Consider the following 19,057-nt stretch of genomic DNA (forward strand, 5'->3'; position numbering starts at 1 on the left):
ACAAATGAGGTTTGTACAGTAGCTCAGGGCTTCTCAGGACGGCAAGGTGGGGGTTACTGCATGTTACATGTTACATGTGGGTGCTTATAATGTAATGTCATGTAATTAAAGAGAAATCCAAATCTCATTTCACCTGTTGATCTCTGTTTACTACATTTGCTTGAGCTCCAATTAGACTATCCTTATATTGCTTGCATTGACCTCAAATCTGGAGAGGGAGGTGTCCTGGTCTTTCTTCCCGGTTCACCCTCCTCTACCTCCCGCTCTCCTCACCCGAATCCCTGGACACGATGAGCTCGTGAGGCGCCCCGTCGCCTCCCTCCCCCCAGGCCCGGATCTCCAGCACCACGTAGCCGTTGTCTTGGGGCAGGGGGAGCCTCACCGAGGCCTTGCCCTTCTCCAGCACCTTCAGCGCCGTCTGGCCCTCGTGCTTGTAGAGAACCTGCCAGACACGGGCGGGCGGGCAGTGAGAGGGCTGGCCGATGCCCACCCGGGCAGGTGGGACCCGCACGGCGCCCATAGACCACTCGGACTCGAGCTGGCGTCCTCTCCTAGAGCTGTGTGCTGGTGTATGTTGAGGGAGCGTGCAGTTCTCTGTGGCTCATCTTTCATCTCTGAATCTGGTAAGGCCAATGGGATATTTCTCTCTGTCCTGCAAGTCCAGGTGTGCACTGTCACTTGGGGAGAGAAATATCCCATGCTCAAACCAGCATCGTTACTGTTTGAGCTCCTCTGAGGTGCTTTTTAAAATCTAGTCTTGGACAGAATATGCAGCAGATGCTTCAGAATGGAGAGATTCTAATGTTTTTTCTCCAGCAGCCTGACTAGATTCAGATTAAATAGAACAAATTATAACCTTCCTTCATGTTTCTTATAAACCCTTTCTTATGCTACAGGTTATAAGAATTAATAGAGTGTATAGTTGTAATTGTCCTTTGCTAATGGTTAATTGCAAGTTTATTAACAGCAGTACGATTATTCTCAGACAATTTTTATTAATACACATTTGAGTGCTGAGAACTTGTCAGTAATGTATTTATAATGCTTGATGTGTGGATTGAACTGCTAAAATGTTACCCAGGAGTCTGTATTTTGCCTGTGGGAAAATACGAACTCTTTAAACAGTCAACTGAACACGCAATTGGGCCCTAGGTGTACTTAACACTGGCCTCCCTGTACAACGTGACTAAGCATTTAGCTGATTGACTACTTATGGGTTCACATGTCCCAATCTTCCTCCAGTTCTTTAACTGCTGGAGCTATAAAGACACCTGTAAGACAAGCTGACCAGACAAAATACATCAACAAGGCAAGTTAAGGCACATAATTAACTTCAACATTCAGCATGATGAGACATTCCATACAAATTCATTGTTTTTGGACCCTAGCTAACATCATCTAGACACCAGTAGACCCAATATTTGATACAATTTGCTTCAGAAAGTAGAAACCTCAAAAGATTATCTCTGCAGCAAATAAATGTCTCATCCTGCAGGAAAATACTGCTCTGTCACTATGAAAAAAGTTAGGCAGCTCTCAATGTGTTGTTCCAGTGTGACAGTGGTGTGTGGAGAGGACAAGCGAAGAGAATAGACTCTGCTTGCACCAGCACAGACACAAGTCAGGGGTGCCAGAGTGACCTAATCAGCTACAGGAAGGAGAAAGGTCATATTGATTGATGATTGAAGTGAAATAGAAATCCCACCACAACACCCACACATCCAATCCCCCCCTTCTCTTTCCGCTTTATCAGGCGTCTTGTGGTCACTCACCTTGTACCCCAACACTGCTGACTCATTCTTCAGAGGCTTGACATGATCCCAGGCCACTGTTACCCATGATCCATCAATCCTCCATGAGACATTGTCTGGCGCTCGGCTTGGGGCTAAACACACCGCACAGAGGTCGGTTAGCATCCTTTTAGACCAAAACAGGCTGGAAATACAGTAACAGATTGTCCACCTAATTTAAAAAATCTTATGTAATTAAAAAAATAATTCATTGTCCTTTTTTAAGATGAAAATGATAAGTCATTCAATGTTAAAAAAAAGTCACATTGAGTTGCATGACTTTGTTATGTTTCTATTTTGGAAGAGACAATTCACAGGCAAGCGTCTTGAAAAAGTATTCACCCGCATATATCTGTGACAAGACGTGAAAATTGCTTCCCATCAGTGTGGACGTCAAATATCGGTAACTTTATCCAGCCAGAGCCAGAATTTCCACACTAGGGAGAAGGTGGTAGTTGCTGACTTTCCACTCGAGGCCTCTATTCTTTCTTTATAAACAGACCTAAGGTGAATTACTTAATAATGAGGATAATGATGGAGGATTAATGAACATGGGTGTGATTAGTTGTGTTTGGGATATAAGGGGGTGACACATTGGTGATTGGTGGCTGGGTTTTAGCTTGGGTGGTTGATCTTGCTTGAATAAAGCCTGTAGCACCATATTTCACTGTATGTTTTCATGCGCTCAAGCCTCACCAGCCACCTTATTTAGAGAGAAAATGTGTCTCAGAGTGCAAAGGGAATTTTAAACAAAATTTTATCTCGCTAAATTCCCTAGGTAATTCCATCTTTGTATGGTAAAATGCTCTGTTTTCCATTTGCTCCACAGTAGTGTTACCACACCATCGATGTACATAACAATATCAACTTGATATAATAGCAGAGTCTTTTACAGTAAGCATTCCTAGAGCCACAAACTACCTTTTACCACTATGCTGAGATTCAGTATGAGTATATTATAGTGTTGACATTCTCTAGTCTAGTGAGGTGAATAAGAGCAAAGCGAATACCAATTCTAATGCACATGTACATATGGCAATAAACTCCTCTACTAGGTGAAGCACAGTGGAAGCAAGTCACAGCAGTGCACGGGAATGGTGCCATGGTAACACCTCACATAGAGGGCTTGTCTTACGAGGCTTCTTGGTGGTGACGTTGGTGAAGGGGCTGGGCGGCCCAGTGCCCGCGCTGTTGTACGCCAGGACGGTGACGTGGTAGAGGGTGCTGGGCCTCAGACCCGAGACTCGCGCCACCGTCTCCAGCCCCATGGTCCGCACCCTGTCTGCTGCGGCCTCCTTCTCGTTCTGCCTCCAGTATCGGATCTGGCACAGGAGGTCAGAACACCACAGCGTTAGGAAAACGACGGATTTCACAAACCATATACACTGGCCATCGGAGTAACCTGAGGTCCGAAAAATGGGAGAATTCCAAACCCAGCTGGGATGAGCTCACCTTTCTAATATTTTCTAATAGTTGGTATTGGCCTTTAGGTAGAAATCATAACAAGGTTGTGAGCAAAGTTATCCCAGTGCTACAGACATCCTGCAGAGAGTTCTTCCTATTATACAAAGACTAGTTTTGACAGAACAAGCCTCCATATAATATCACTAACCCTCTCATGAAACAAAATAGTTTTGGTAGTTTTCTAATAATTTATGACAAATCAAATTATAGCATTCAATAATTTATAACAAATATAACAGACAAACCTACAGAAAGGTGTTGCTGTTCTACTGTACAATTGTTTGCTTAGAAAGAGCGTTGTGAAAATGCAGGCACAGGTTGCTGGGATTTCATGCATGATGTTACACCTGTAATGCATGATGGGTTCAGTGTCAGATAGCCAATCGGAGAGCAGCAACTTGTGGCACCATAGTGCAATTCTCATTTTATATGCCCTGGTTTGAAATCATCAATTGTTAATCGGCTTTATTGATGTGACCCTTGGACCAGCGTTGCTCCAAAACACTTCTGCCTTTTTGACTTAGAGAGGTGAAATCTACAGCAGAGTCCATGTTTTTAATATATACTGTAACATGGCCAACTCTTGCTTTTGACACTGCAAGCCCGTGTGCTATTGGGTAACCACAAGGAGTCACTGTTGCTCAGTGAGTGGAAGACATTCAGCTTGATGCAGGTCAATTTCAAAACTCTCTTTAATAACACTTTTGTGTCCACTAAAGGGAAAATACTATCAAATTGTTACAGATAGCCAAAATGGCCCACGTGATGTTGTATTATCATTTATCTAATGAGGTGAGAGTGGAGTTGATATCTCTCTGGAAGGCACATTGAGCTCTCAGACAGGCACTTTGGGAATGCCACTGCCCCACTGAAAATATTATCTCATCCAACTGGCTCAGCTTCTCTCCTACTAATCAGAGCGATGGAACTCTGCCCCCCATTATCATGCATGCTGTCGCTGCCTGGTAGGGGTTCATGCTGCAGTGGACAGAAAGTTGTATGGCTCTGATCCAAGGCCTTGACTTTTCAGCAATAACACAGCATGCAAAGAAACTGCTGATCCCAGAAATAAATTCAAATCTCCTTCTGTGAAATACATGCTTAAAGATGGGCTCATGGAGTGCTTTCTTCCACCTCCAGTGACAGAATCTATCTCCTCTGCTCTTCAAAAACAATGTACCTGTACTACTGTCCCCATTATGACTATTTCCATACCAGTGTGCTCTTCCTGGTGTTTAATATTGGTGCAGGTCTGATTAGAATAAGGTGTTTTCTGTCTTAATTTTTAAGTGCTGTGCCTTCCTAGAGTAACCTGAAATGAAAGTGTTAAATGAAAATGTACTATGGAATGTGGTTACCACGGTTAATAGGGATCAAGATGGAGCTGAGCACACTGAAATCTTGGTATAATCATAAATGAATACAGGAGTAGAATGAGCATCTTTACAGGATGCCAGGAAGAGCAACAAAACTCCATTATATAAATGACTAAAACTGGCTAAACTGCACAACAATACAGGAGGTTTTCCTTCCCCTCCAGGGAACTGGATAATCACATCTTTACAGGGAAAAAAAGCTACAAAAAGTCCACCTCCATGGTACCTGACCTCATATCCTCTCAGGATGCCGTTGGTGGACAGGTGCTGCAGGGGCTCCCAAGACACCTGGATCTCGAAGGCCGACAGGCTGGTGGCGTTGACTCTTCGAGGAGTCTCAGTGGGCTCTGTTGAGGGGGGGGAGGATTGAAACAAAGGGGGTTTATGACATTTGAAACAATAAGCAGATAATAAATGATAAGACATCAGGTTGGCCTGTGTTGTTGCTGCATGCAGAAATAAAACGCCCAGCAGAGCTCCAAGGTCAGCCCTTGAGAGCAGCTTGGTGAAAGCACACCCTGCAGGGCAGTCTTCCAGTCACACTGATCAGGATCTTCAATCTGGAAACTCAAGGCAAATCATACATGAACGGTCCATATGAAGAGCTGTAGCAGCTCATCCGTCACATTTACTAGCCGCATCTAAACGATTGGTCCTCTCTGCACATCCACGAGGCCACCAGGATACATTTTATACTACAAAATACATCACCGATCTATTTTTGTCACTATACACTGTCACTAATTTGTACCATTTTCAGCTTTCATTTAGGCTGAAGCTATTTTATTCACAGACACTGAACTGCTTCTGTTTCCTTGCCTGTGTTTGACAATGCCCTCTAGTGTAAAATTGCCAATACACAAAAAAAAATCGTTTGTTCCAGCAACAGCAAGACGGGTGTTGTTCCACCACCTGAATGTAGAACGAATTAAGTGACCGTTAAATTCCCTGAATAAACAAAACACTTCTTTCAGAGCCTCCAAATGTTTTTGATTTTAATTACTGTATATTAAATTAAGCACAGATTTTCTATCATAAGTCATAAGAGATGTTGAACTGTGCATCTGATGCAGGAATTTCTTTAACTAAGATAACTAAGATTTGATGCTCCTAAGGTTTTTCATACCATGATACGAATGTCCTCACCTCTTAATTATGACCTGTTCATTGTCCTACTACTGTCATTGTTGTTTACACCAAGTCACTCAAAACTCAAACCAGTTCCCCAGGTTACATCGCTCTCCAAGCACCTAGGTCCCCACCCTGCATCCCTGCTCCTCCTTGTCCATCCCTCCCCTCACCTTCCTCTGCAGAGTAGACCAGAGCCGTCTGGCTGAAGGGGCCTTCACCCTTCTCGTTGTAGGCCTTGATCTTCACCTCGAAGGGGCAGTAGGCTGCCAGGCTCTCGTTGTGGTACACAAAGCGTGATGACTCCACATTGGGCACCTTGACAATGTGCCACTGTGGTGCTGCTTTCTTCCGGAAGGCCAGGATGTAGCCAAACTTTTCTCCATTCTGGTACTCTCGAGCCATGGACTGGAACAACATGATTTCAGAAAGACACCAGAGAATCTCTTTATCCTTCAAGGTCAGACCACAAAAGATGATGGGCATGTAAACATTTAGAACATTCAAGTACCAAAACCACTCAATGCTTGTTTTAACACATTCCTTGATCCTCGTTGTCATTGAAATTGTATACTGACACTCTGAAAAAGCTTCTTAGCTAGCACTTAGTCCACTCAATGGCATGATCAGGCATAGACTAACATAATTGTTGGAAAAATTACCCCAAATTACATAATTCTGTGCCTGGGGGATTAAAATACACTTGCAACATAAAGCTCCCCAATAGAGTTAAATGTTTATCACAATTCTAATCTCTTTAAATTTTAATACTATTTCAAATCCCTTAACTGATCAAGCAGCAGTTCTTGAGGTCTCAGAATCTGCTAATTCCAGCATCTACAGTATTTACTAGATGGTGGGCAGTTTTCTTATTACAAATTGCTGTGTCAGTGTTGTTTCAACCAATATTTAATGGGCTGATCAAAGAGAATAATGTCAAAATGCATAGACTGAAATAGTTTGGTGTGGATGGTGAGAGACTATAAGGACAATTCAGAGTCAATAAGATGTGCTGAATCAGCAGGATGATGTAAGGACTTATTACAGAATATATGCAAGTTGTAAATTGCAATCAAGGGTAATAACATTGAAAATTGAAGCAATAGCAGTATAACGGTAGTGAATTCCAGAGAATTTCAATGATGCACTCACAGTCCAAGTAATGATGAGCTCATGTCGGTCTCCGCCACCTCCACCAAGTCCACTAGGGGCAACCATGGGAGCTGATGAACAACAGTGCAGTGTTAGCACACCAGGGGACAATCACATGGAGAGACGATAAAGCTGATAAAAGATCATACAGGCAGACCTCCAGATCTCCATCGTCAAGAACGTTCACCTGCCTCATCACTACATTGAACAGCTTGCAGCACTTTGCAGAATGTGTAACTGTGAATGAGTGCCAAGGCAAATTTTAACAGTAAAGCTGTAAATTCATTTTCAAAACATGCACACAAAAAAACCCCTGACACTGTGTCAAGTGAGAAAGACAAAAATGCATCATTGGAACCATACACCTCTCTATGGCATATACCCTGATTAGTCGACTCATCATTTACGTGGGGGTTAGGGATTTTGAGTAGTGCGTAAACCCAAATTCATGTATAGTCTTATTTTACCCTATATGAAGACAATATCAATTTTACACTCAGATTTAACCTTATATCAAGACATTAAATATAAACATCAAAACAGTGAATAAAAGTAAATGACTAGGTCTTGTGGGCTTACTTGACTAATTTTTCAGAGACTAAAGCATTTTTTCAATCATTTTTTAATATCTGGAACTAACCTCTTAAAGCTGCGATAGTGTTGTGAGTCAACTGTATATATTTTTATAAATTCAGAATTATCTTAATCCAGGATTGTGGTAGTGTCTTCCCCATTTGAGAAGCACTTGGGTAACACCAAACATGCATTTCATATCTGAATAAAACTTCTTCATCGTTGGATGAGGATGGATGCCAGTAACTCACGAGCCCAGATTCAATAGCCTGCCTGCTCCCACTCATTGTTCTGACCTGCAGGTCGTGTTCGGACCTTCTGCGATGCCATGCTGGGTTCTCCGCTGCCCAGGATGTTGCTGGCGATCACCCTGAACTCATAGTCCATCCAGGGCATGAGCCCAATCACATGGGCAGACTCAGCATTGCCCTCAATGTTGGCTGGATCTGTCGAGTCAGAGGGCAACTGTTAACCCTGCAACCACAGGATTCATGTTCTTCTCTGCAGCACACAGCCCTAATCGATTGATCTGTGTACATCTTATCCACACACCCCCCGGGCTACATAAAAACACTTCCTAACATTAGATTAGGAAAACCTAAAACTGTACTTCAGAATAAACTGCTATGCATGTTTTTTTTAGCTGTGGTTTAGACAACAATCCTTAAGAACATCTAATTGTCAAATCAAAATGACCATAGTCATGCAGTGTTGTACAACAGCATGATCTTTTCATTAATGCATCTCCATTCCAATTTATCATGGGACTATGGACCCAAACCTGTCAGTTTGTCTCTTATAATTAATGTTTGTTTCCTGACTGTCAAACTGTGGTGCTGTTCCTATTTACTTGGATTTGCACAATTGTATCTCCTCAATGTAGTAAGCGAATACTGATTGTCCAGCAGTTCTGTTCAGCCCTGGTTCGCCTCTGTAGCGCACCTGTTCGCATCTGTTTCCAGGCCTCAGAGAGGGGGGACCTGCCCTCAATTGTGTACTTCCCAATTGGGCTGTGGTTGTCATAACCTCGACTCCACCTGAGTTCTACCGACGTCTCGTTCATGTCCTTTACAACTACGCCCCCTGGTGGCCCAGGAGGACCTGTGACAGACAGAAAAGCAAGGATGGTTGACTGATGTTGGTCTTCACCCCAACTCATTAGATAAGCTGCTAGGATGCAGCCTCACTTTTACTGCACTCTCGTTTTTGGATCTACAGCTTTTTTTTTGTTTTATGTCAACTTTTTTAAAACTGTTCATTGTTATGATGCTTACTTCTGTAGTTAAATAGTGGAAAGAGGAAATATTGTAAGGTGTGACATTTAAATAATCCTACAGTAGATTAGATGGTAGTGTAGTGGTTCTGTAGTAACTCATAATGCATATTGATGCATAGAGATACATAGATCTACTGATAATATTCAGGAAGGTTTTTTTTAAGTGAACAGGAATCAGGAATTATACACTTGTTATATCAGTTCTTATTCAAGTGGGTTTTGTGCCATCCATTTATTTTCAGATGTACACCAGATGGCAGGCACCTCAAGGCTATGCCTTAGATTCATTGCTTAGATTTTACCTCTGACCACAAGCCTTGCGGACGCTGAGGCACTGTCCACCACTGTCTGCGCTGTGCACTTGTATATCCCAGCATGCCCCAGCTGGCCACTTACAATCATCAGGTCCCCCACAGTCTCTTTCTGAGGAGAGAGGCAATTTGGAATTGCCAGTTATTTAAGGTTTCATTTTCAGGCAGAGACTCATGGACTGCACTGGGAGAATGAGAGCTAGCTGACATGCTCCTCTGACACACCCACTTATCACAGTCATTCAGCTTTTGACACACTGTGAGTGCCACAGTGCCAGGCAGGAGAGTAAGTGCTGATAGGTGATAGGAGAGGTGCATCTCTCACTGACATCACTGCAAGCCTGTAGGCAATCAGCAGTTGTTGGAGTTGCACTAGAATTCAAGGCTAAGGCCCAGCCCAACATCAATCTTGGTCACGCTGGCACTATTCTTGGATTGACTTTTATCATTCATTTAGAATTTTATAGTAACAAAGGGAAGGCTTTGCAAGTCAGTCAAGTTTGCAAGACACTTCTTACATCAGAAGTGGACATCTCCATTCCTGGAAGGTTGCAGCATTTTTTTGTGTAGAATCTCCTTTTTACTTAAATAACATAACAACATACTCAAAGTGGTCATTTCCTTGCATGTCTTTGGATATACAGTATTGCTAAGCTTCACCAATTAATCAAATGATAACACGAGTTAAACAACTGAGCTATTCACAATATACCTCTCCCCTGATCCAGTTTGAGTTTGGCTGCCTTTGTTTAGAAAAGGGCGTCAATCAGTCATATACTGACTACTGACTGAGTGCTTGCTGCAGCAAGACTCACCCCCTCTATGCGATGGAAGTGCCGGCTGGCGTCCTCTGTGTCCAGGAGGATTCCGTTCAAGGACCAGGTGAAAGTGAGGTCCATGGTGGGGTCATGTGACGCATGGCACTGCAGGGTCACATTCTCCCCCTGATTGATGTCAGCGTTGGAAGGCACCAGTGTAATTTTGGTGGCTTCTATGAGTAAGGAGAGAGGGTGAGCAAAAGTTACAGCAAGAAAACACTATAGTTCTCTGGAAACAGACTGGATGATTTCTTAACAGTAGAATTTGCAACAGATTTCCTGGAAAAAATATAGTGCAATAGAAATGTTCAAAGAATTTAGTTTAAAAATTATCTGTAACATTTAGACACTGAAAGGCTGAAACAGAAGAGCACATTCGCACTTGACCTGAAACACCTGCTGGTTACATCTGATGTTATGCAATTATAAAGTGTTAAATATCCCATGTTAGAGGTAATATTGAAATTCCATTTTTTTCATCTTTTTTAACATTTAACTTAAATTCCAAACAAATTCTACACAGATTTCTTTTTTCATTATCTGTGTGACATTATCTGTTATTCTGTGAGTGAACAAAACTCTGAATGTTTCTAAATCAAAAACACTCACAATGGAATTGTCACAATTGTCACACTGGAAACAAGCCAGGAGAGAGGACAGTGCTCAGTTAACAACTGTAATCAATAATCAATCAGGAGAGAGGACAGGCTGCTGTACCTCGGACAGAGAGAAAACCTGTGCTGTTCGCTTTCCCAAGGAAGTTTTCTGCAAAACACGTGTACTTCCCCTCATCCGAACGGCTGATATTCTGGATCCAGAGGCTCCCATCTGGAGTGACTGTCACCCTGCAGGAAAATCCCAGCACTCAGATAACGTCAATCAATCAATTACCACACTTATACTGGGGCCTTATACAGAGCACAGGGTCAGCCATTTATACGGCACCCCTGGAGCAGTTGGGGTTAAGGGCCTTGCTCAGGGGCCCAACGGAGTAGGATTACTCTGCCGGCCGCGGGATACAAACTGGCAACCTTCCAGCCGCAGGCGCGGATCCTTAGCCACAGAGCCAGCTAGGAGAGATATCTCAGGCCTCACCGGCTGTTGTTGGACAGGATCTCCGTCCCGCGGCTCCAGAACAGGACAGGCCGGGGCGCAGCCCTCGGGCGACACTCCATCTTCACCTGGCCCCCCCGTGCCGATGGAGTCAAGCGGCGCACAGGGCTCAGCCGGAAATCTGGAGCCTGGACTGCGACCGGAACCAAGGCACGGAAGGAGAAAAGAGCAGAAGACAAAAGATTAAATAAGTGGAGAGGATAGCATTAGGGGGGGCACAGCTTCATCTGAGATGTAACATTAAGTGTGTTTTGGATATCGCGGCTCATTATTGTATGTGCAGAACTGCTCTCTTAACCCAAATTCCTCTCCAGGAGTCCTGAGTTTTGCTGCTTGTTTATCCAGGACCAGAGTAGAAAGGAGAAACAGAATATCAGTCCAGATAACATGGTATGATTGGCCCAGTGATGGGCAATTGTCATGAGGAGCACTGGTGCATTGTTTCCAAGCCAGTGCCCCAGTATGGTGACTGGGGACATTGCGCTGTTGGAGGATCTATCCTTCAGAAGAGACTTTAAACTGAGGTCCTGACTATTTGATCATTATGGAACCCGTGGCACTGTTCCCTTGTGTTTTAAACAAATTCTCCTTTAGGTTTCCTCTATCTGTCCTACTGTATCTAATTTCAACCCTTAAGTTAATTAGTAAAAATAATTTCTCACTTCTAAACCAGACCTGCTGTGTAGTGGGGCTTCGGGCACTTAAAGCTGCACTTGACCCAGCAATAGTACAAGTAAAGTGGATCCCTTCATCTATTTAAAGTGCCTTGGGATCTTTGTGATGAAATGTGGTGATCAAAAGCAAAGAGAACAGGAACATGTTAAACAAGTGTGAATGTTGCCAGTCTTAAAGTAGGGGTTCATCTCGAGGTGACCTCCCTGACTTCTCACCTTGCACCTTCAGTTCTGCGTTGGCATAAATGGTGCCATGCTTGTTCTCTGCCACACACTGATACATCCCAGAATCCTCAAGGGACAGGTTTGAGAACCTCAGCTGTCCAGCATTGACCTCAATACGGTCCTGGAGAGACAAGAGATAAGTAAAAAGGTACGCACGTTACCTTTCGATAATCGTGCACTATCTAGGAGGACAAAAATGCTGTTTACTACCTGGACAACCAGGATAAGAGAATACAGATTTACTGGTCTATCTCAGAAAGGAATGCAGCGATTTCCAACAGATGTCACCCATTTCACCCTGGAGATTGTGGATGTAAAAACTGATTTTTCAATGATACAAGAGTTTGTGGTATTTTTGAATTACGTGTAACTGTACTTAAAGCTTATGTCCCCAGGAGTGTAAGAAACACGTGTTAGTAAATCCCAATGTGAGAAAAATGTGTAAGTGCACTGCCGGTACCTGGGAGGCGAGCGGCTGGCCGTTCCGCAGCCATCGGATGGAGGGCCGGGGTTTTCCTGCCGCCGCGCAGCTCCAGCGCAGCTCCGAGCTGATTTCCACCTCGGAGTCACTCATCACCTGCAGCCACTCTGGCTGGGCTGAAGGCCCAGGGAGAGGAAACAGGAAAAACGGAGACGATTTGGCATAACTCAGTTCACCTTTCATTGACTTCATCTTACATAATCTGACTAAGGGAGTGGAGGGTCTATTCTAAATGAATCTAAATGACATCTGTCGAAATGCAAGGTTCACGCTATGCCGTGCAACTTAATAAGGCTCCTGATTAAACACAAGAGCTAGCGCATGAATTACCCTCTAGGTGTCTGCCAGTCTTCTCACCTCTCCAAGTGTACAGATTGGTCTCCAGCGATTCTTGTTGCTACTTGTAATGATGCATTTTCAACTCATTGTGTGAAAATGTTCACATTTATTCTGAAAGCGATTACGTATAACTGCAAGGAGCACTTTAAGAGGTAAAGTATTCCTGCTTTGATAAAATAAATTCAGAAGGGAATACAAATGCCTGAATTTGTGTGTTTCCTTTATATTCTTCAAGGTTTAGTAGGAATTTTCCCGTGTAGCCACTGTGGGGGTCGTGCAAAACTATGAGTATTGTGGCACATATCACTTCCATTCTTTTTCTCAGGGGAATAATACAGAGCTCCCTGGAGACATACAGTACATTCCTGGGTACTGGATAGCCTACAGTGCACAAGCAGTCCTTTATGCAGAGAGGAGGCCGGAAGCAGAGTGTGGTCCCCAGGCCACTGGGGTACCTTGCACAGTGATGCGGCCCTGGTAGGTGTCTCGGCCCTCAGAGTTGCGTGCCTCACACTCGTACACGCCCTCGTCCATGAAATCCAGCTCGGGCAGGTGCAGGATGGGCCCGTCCACACTGCCCAGGGCCTTGGGGGGCACAGTGCCATCCACCTTCCGCCACCGCAGCTTGGGCACAGGGCTGGAATGTTAGGGGGTGGGGGGTTACGGCAGGGAAGCAAGGACAGAATTGAACAAGAATGTCATCCCTTGGGGAAAGAAGAAAAACACACCTGTTCTGTCCTTTTCCTGGAAACTCTCATCCTGGAGTTAGAGCTGAGGGACACAGGATTCCCCCTGTGCTTCTCTATACTCACACCTTCTGTCATTAAACCCCCACTGGGTTACAAATAGGTGTAACAAAAGGATAACAATACCAACCCAGAGTTCAAACGGATGGAGACTACACAAACTAGTGTGGCTGAAGAAGCTTGGTATGGTCAAATATCTGTCACAAGCACTTAAACCTTTTAAAGGCCTAAACCATGGTTCATAAATACTGATTTCCAAAATACAAATTAATTTGAACATCAGGCACTTAACAATAGAGTATACTAATCTTTATCATCATGTATACATCAGCTTTGACAAATATTCTATTCATACACACAATAGTGAAATTATTTAGTTAAATTGTACCATAACATACTGTACACCTGGATTTTAATGCTAAACCAACTTTTAGTTGCTCTTCGTTGAGGGTATGAAGAAATTGAGAAGCTGCTATATATAATCTGCAATATATATTTTAATCTATAGTGTTAGGTGACTATTCATACTGTGAGCACTACCACAAGAAACCCAGCCCAAACTGAGCTGTGTGGAAGATGGCTGGTTTCTCAACCTAGAGACTGCTGTGTGTAGCGTGGGTGATATCTATCCAGCAAGGCATGTTTCTTTTTCCAAAAGCGGCTGTGAACCTCCCATCATTCTCTTGAGTCAAGTCGAGTCTGCTAGATACTCACTTGCCATAAGCGAAGCACTCCAGCTGCAGAGACTGGCCAGCCAGAGCATACGTGTCTGATGGGAAGCGCACTTTAATGTTAGGAGAAGACTTCCTGGGAGTGGCTGGAGAGACCAAGAGATACAAGGAGTTAAAATTAAAATGTGTCTACTCACCTTAAATTTCAATTTATTAGAAAAAAAATCATAATAACCCATACTGTAGTAAGAACATTTTCAAACATAGCATTGTGATTAGAAATTCCTTGCCAATAGAAAATCTATGAGAGCTCTTCATACACAGAGCTTTTTAAGGAAATGAAAAGGGAAAACATGTCTGCTTATGATGAACTGCGCTCAGACCATCAGGAAGCACGTTGAGCTGGTTGGGCTTGCTGAAGACGCTCTTGATGCTGAGCTCCATGTTGTTGGTGGCGAAGCAGAAGTAGTTGCCCGTGTCATTGGGCTCTGCCCTGGAGAGGTACAGGTTCCCTGTCGCCTGGGAGACAAACCAGCGGCCCCTGTCTGGCTGGACGAAGGTAGGAAACTCGTTGAAAAACCAGCGATAGGACAGGGCTGCAAGGCAGAAGGAGAAGGAGAAGGAACTTTTTTATAAAATCCTGAAAGCGCATTGAAATACGTTAATAACTGCTTCAATCTCATACAGAAAATGTGACACATTTCCGGTTCTACCATCTGCAGGCTTGAGTCCCTAAGCCAACACAGGCTTCCCACCCTTAGTTGGACTTAGACAGCCATGGTGTTTAAATTGAATTTAAAAAATGTGCATTTAATTGTTTTTGCCTGTATTGTTACAGTATTGTACAGGACCCTGTAGTCCTATTTAGATCCCTGCCTGGAAGTTGGAAGTACTGCCCTTTTAGGAAGACAGGAAGCACTGGAGTGGGTGATGCTTTGTTGCCTGCAACAAATACTGGACTGGTAGTATTGTAGCTGAACATGAATGATATAACATTTAATTGAATTTAATTAGTTTGAAGTGCACAGCCCCAGGAAAAAGCTGTACAATTTCATAATAAAACTGAACAGCTCACAGAGTACCACTTGGCTATATGTGCTCATGTGATAAAACTGCTCTTTGCAGTCACAAACAGTGCCTTGCATTGCTTCTCATCTCCATTTGTTCTTTCACAATCCATTCAGTCTAGCAGATCTGCAATTAAACAGCATCTGTGTGGAGTTTCTCTTTTCCAAATTTTAGCAGTAAGGATTTGTCAACAAGGAAAAGGAGAAAAAAGAAAAGCATCTGAGTGACTATTTTCAATTTATCCTCTTGAAGGGTATGTTGTGTCTTCACATCTTCTCTCCGAACTGTTCTCATCAGGGCCAGGCTGACTGCGCTGTGGCTGAGCACAACGGCTACCTGGGTGGTGGGTGAGGGGGCCGGAGACAGGGCATCAGCGTTCCTGGTTGGCAAAAGGGTGGGTGATAGGGCATCAGGGTGCCTGGTTACCTGGGTAGTGAGAAGGTGGGTGACAGGGAATCATGGTTCCTGCTCCCTCATACACAGTCTGCAGGCTTCTGTCATCTGGAGGGAACTCATGGAGATCTGAAATGCAATAGCAGGGGGAACACATCACAATGTCAGAATTTTTGTTCACATGCAAACACCTCAATAAAACTACCATGAATGAATAGACCCATATGCATTGAGGATGGTCACTCCTATAAAATACAATCTATGAGGGTGCCTTCACTGGAGTGATACATTTACTAGAACTGCAGAAGATGTCTGTATAGCCTTTGTGATCCAGAAAGATTCCACGCCCATATAGAAAGACCTCAGCAATAGTGTCCTGATTATGCTGCTGCAGCAGCTTGAGTGCTGATTTGCTACTCAAATCTTATCCTTAATTGAATAATAGCTGTGAACAACATAATTCCGTGGTCACGGGAGGCACTGAGATACCAGGAAGCCCAGAGCAATGTGGAAACAAAGTGAGACACTCACAGCCAAACCTCAGGCTGGCCTCGCGGCTGATGATGGTGCCGCTGGGGTTGGTGGCCAGGCACTGGTAGGAACCGCTGTCCTTCCTGCGCTGGGGGGAGCTGATCACCAAGTTTCCAGCCACAAGGGCATAGCGTGGCTCGTTCCCAACCTGCACGTCAGAGCCATTCACCTTCCAGCTGCAGAGGAAGAGCGTGCAAATAACACAGGGCTGGTTCTTGTCTGCCTTTCACCTTCCCGACTGGGCTCTGGCGTCGGTGCACACATGCATGCACGCACCACGGGGGCTGGTTTTGAGTGGCCATGGCCGCTGGGTGGGCACGTTGCTCTGCTTTCCAGAGGTCATTGTCATTAAGCTCTTGCATTATGCATGTTGACATCACAGTAGTCTTTAAAAACAAACCCATGTGTCTCTCAACAACATTTAGCATGTCTCCAAAATTTCAGAAAAGTTAACATTGAAGGAAGGACATATTTAATGCAATTAGCCCCCCGTACCCAGAGCAGGCATTAGTTCATTACAGTGTTTAACACTCTGTGTTTTCTTATGTTGAAATTGGAAGTAAGACTGCTATCATACAGCCATTTCACCTGTTAGAAATTTAGCAAGTTACAGGCAAATGCTTAGGTTACACCAGTGGAAGAGAAAAGCATTTACATTTTACAGAAATTCATTAAAAACTTGCCACATTTGCAAAGTTTCATTTCCAGCACCTAGTGCTGAAAAGTCTCCTCCTGTACTATCCAAAAATTCTCAATTAAAACAGAATAACTGTTGACTTACTTATGATGTGTGGTAAAAGTGGTACTTTTTTCTATCCCTAATGCCTCTGTCCACCTCCATACTTTCTCTGCTCCTCCTCTTTTTCCACTTCCACCTGATTACCTTCATCCTCTCACATCATGTCCCCCATCCTGCTGATGTTCATGACTGTTGCAGTAAATGTCATATATATATATACTGGTCAAGGACAAGTCCATTTCATGTATACTTTTGTAAGCTGTCCCAGACGTAGACATCTTCTAAGCACTTTATTATTAAAAATAATAAATATTGATTTCTTAAATTGCCCGTGTGTATGCCATATAATGGACTGGCATTCCGGAGTGTGGTGCCATTTTGTGCACTAGAACTCCTAGAGGTAGCCACGACTCTCATCAGTAGTCAGTGGTTTTCTGGGAACGCAAACATGGATATTCCACCATCAGGAAACAATACCCCCTGCTGGATTTCTACTCACCTGTAGGTGGCAGGGGGGCTGGCTCTCGCTCGGCACGTCAATGTGATCTTCTCGTCCGTCAGCCCATCTGGGAAAAGGAGGCTGGAAGGCTGCTCCTCAAACACTGGACCATAGCTGCTGCCCAGCGCACTGTCACCGATCCCTGAAACACATGGCACACAAACCCCCACTGCGGAACCATAGCAACCACACACACCCACAGCCTGGCACGGAGGGGCTCAACTCCTTTGCTTTATTTATAGAGCAGTGGAAAGGAATGGTGAGCTTCTTTTCAGATTCATTTATTTTCTACATCATTCTCTTTAAGCGTTTGAAGGTCAAGGAGTTAATTGAGGCCAGATAAGATGACCACAGAGGTGGTATTTATGAATGTTTGATAAATTAATACAAACAAGAACCACGCGTTTAGATTTCCCATTTAGCCCTTCTGCTGGACTTGGGGGTGACACTAGATTTTTGAAACTGGCCACACTTCAGTGGGCTTAATTCAATAAACCACTTCTGTGATTTTAAAACAGCTTTATTTCTGCAGACAAGTGTCAAAATGCATCATTAAAATTGTATCCTCTGCAAGCCACAAACAAGAAAAATGCAGTTCCTCTCCCCCGGGGCAAAGAGAAATGCAGGAGAGACCTCCTTATCAGGATGAATTCAGGATCAGGAATTTATGAATTCATTACTGTGTCTGCTGATGCTGTGCCATAACACCAGGAATACTGAGTACGTGGATAGCAAAGAGAATTGCGTATTAGCTGACTATTCTCTAGGTAGCTGTGTGTTGCGCCTCATCACCTTATTGACAAATATGCTTGAGATACACACATGGGAATGTGCTGTTAGGTGTGTGACGTACAACAGGAGGTATTTGTGTGGTGGGGGGGAGGAGGGGTGCTTTTTTAATCTGGCACAGTCAAATGTAGTGGAATGAGAAACAATAGAAAGACAGGTGAATAATTAATCAGGCTGTTCCCTCTATTAGGAAATCTCAATGTCTGAGCAGGTGAAGAAAGCAAGGTTAGTAAAGAAATAAAGATGTGTTTACCACAGCCCAGAAAAGATTTGGCACTTGAGTGTGAAATATGTTTCCATGTGTACATGTGTGTCAGCCTTTAAAAAAATGTTTCATTTTCTCTTTCTGGAAATCCAAAGTTTTAGGAAGAGATATCACATTTAACCTTGTGTTGCAGTCTCTCCCAGCTGGGGTGGAGCCTTTGTGCCTTGTCAGTGTTAACACAACAAAGGACCTTCCTTAAGAAGATGGTATTTTGCATATGACTCCAGTTTCTTGAATGAATCTACGGTAGTTAAACATTTGCAAGACTGAAGCCCTGTTCACATGCATGTTCCCTCACAAATGCAGGCATAATAAGGATATATCAGAGTAGATCAATGCAGTAAATTATATGAACACCTCAAAGAAAACAACTGGTTTCAGTAAATATATTCTAGGTTAAGAACACTGAGCACAAATAATTTTGCAGAGCAAAGCTCTTGAAGGGTATGTTTCTGTGTGCTTGGAACTACACTGGGAGAGTTAATTGAATGAAGGGCATTGCACTTGCATAAATCTTTAATGAGTATGAAGCCTTTTTTATTATTTTAAAAGAAAGCTTAGCTGAAAATAGCAACCCCCCCATCACCAGTTGATATAAAATAACAACATTAATTTTTAAAACATATTTTAAAGAAC

General features: G+C 43.5%; 1 protein-coding gene across 1 annotated transcript in view; it reads right to left on the reverse strand.

The window, feature by feature from the left end:
* cntn2 (contactin 2) overlaps nt 1–19,057 on the reverse strand; it is a 35,329-nt gene that overhangs the window by 3,408 nt on the left and 12,864 nt on the right. Inside the window, exons 3-22 of the mRNA XM_088920574.1 lie at nt 17,368–17,509; nt 16,130–16,305; nt 15,632–15,727; nt 14,521–14,733; nt 14,181–14,283; nt 13,176–13,357; nt 12,361–12,497; nt 11,892–12,021; nt 10,984–11,134; nt 10,606–10,733; nt 9,886–10,061; nt 9,062–9,182; nt 8,426–8,584; nt 7,780–7,929; nt 6,911–6,981; nt 5,932–6,166; nt 4,862–4,977; nt 2,926–3,112; nt 1,773–1,885; nt 274–442 (exon numbers count right to left, since the gene is read on the reverse strand). Of these exons, the coding sequence (XP_088776700.1) occupies nt 274–442; nt 1,773–1,885; nt 2,926–3,112; nt 4,862–4,977; nt 5,932–6,166; nt 6,911–6,981; nt 7,780–7,929; nt 8,426–8,584; nt 9,062–9,182; nt 9,886–10,061; nt 10,606–10,733; nt 10,984–11,134; nt 11,892–12,021; nt 12,361–12,497; nt 13,176–13,357; nt 14,181–14,283; nt 14,521–14,733; nt 15,632–15,727; nt 16,130–16,305; nt 17,368–17,509 (2,955 nt within the window). The remainder of the gene's footprint in view (nt 1–273; nt 443–1,772; nt 1,886–2,925; nt 3,113–4,861; nt 4,978–5,931; nt 6,167–6,910; nt 6,982–7,779; nt 7,930–8,425; nt 8,585–9,061; nt 9,183–9,885; nt 10,062–10,605; nt 10,734–10,983; nt 11,135–11,891; nt 12,022–12,360; nt 12,498–13,175; nt 13,358–14,180; nt 14,284–14,520; nt 14,734–15,631; nt 15,728–16,129; nt 16,306–17,367; nt 17,510–19,057) is intronic.

The sequence above is a fragment of the Atractosteus spatula genome, chromosome 7 (genome assembly GCF_055471065.1).
Source record: "Atractosteus spatula isolate fAtrSpa1 chromosome 7, fAtrSpa1.hap1, whole genome shotgun sequence".
Lineage (NCBI taxonomy): Eukaryota > Metazoa > Chordata > Actinopteri > Semionotiformes > Lepisosteidae > Atractosteus > Atractosteus spatula.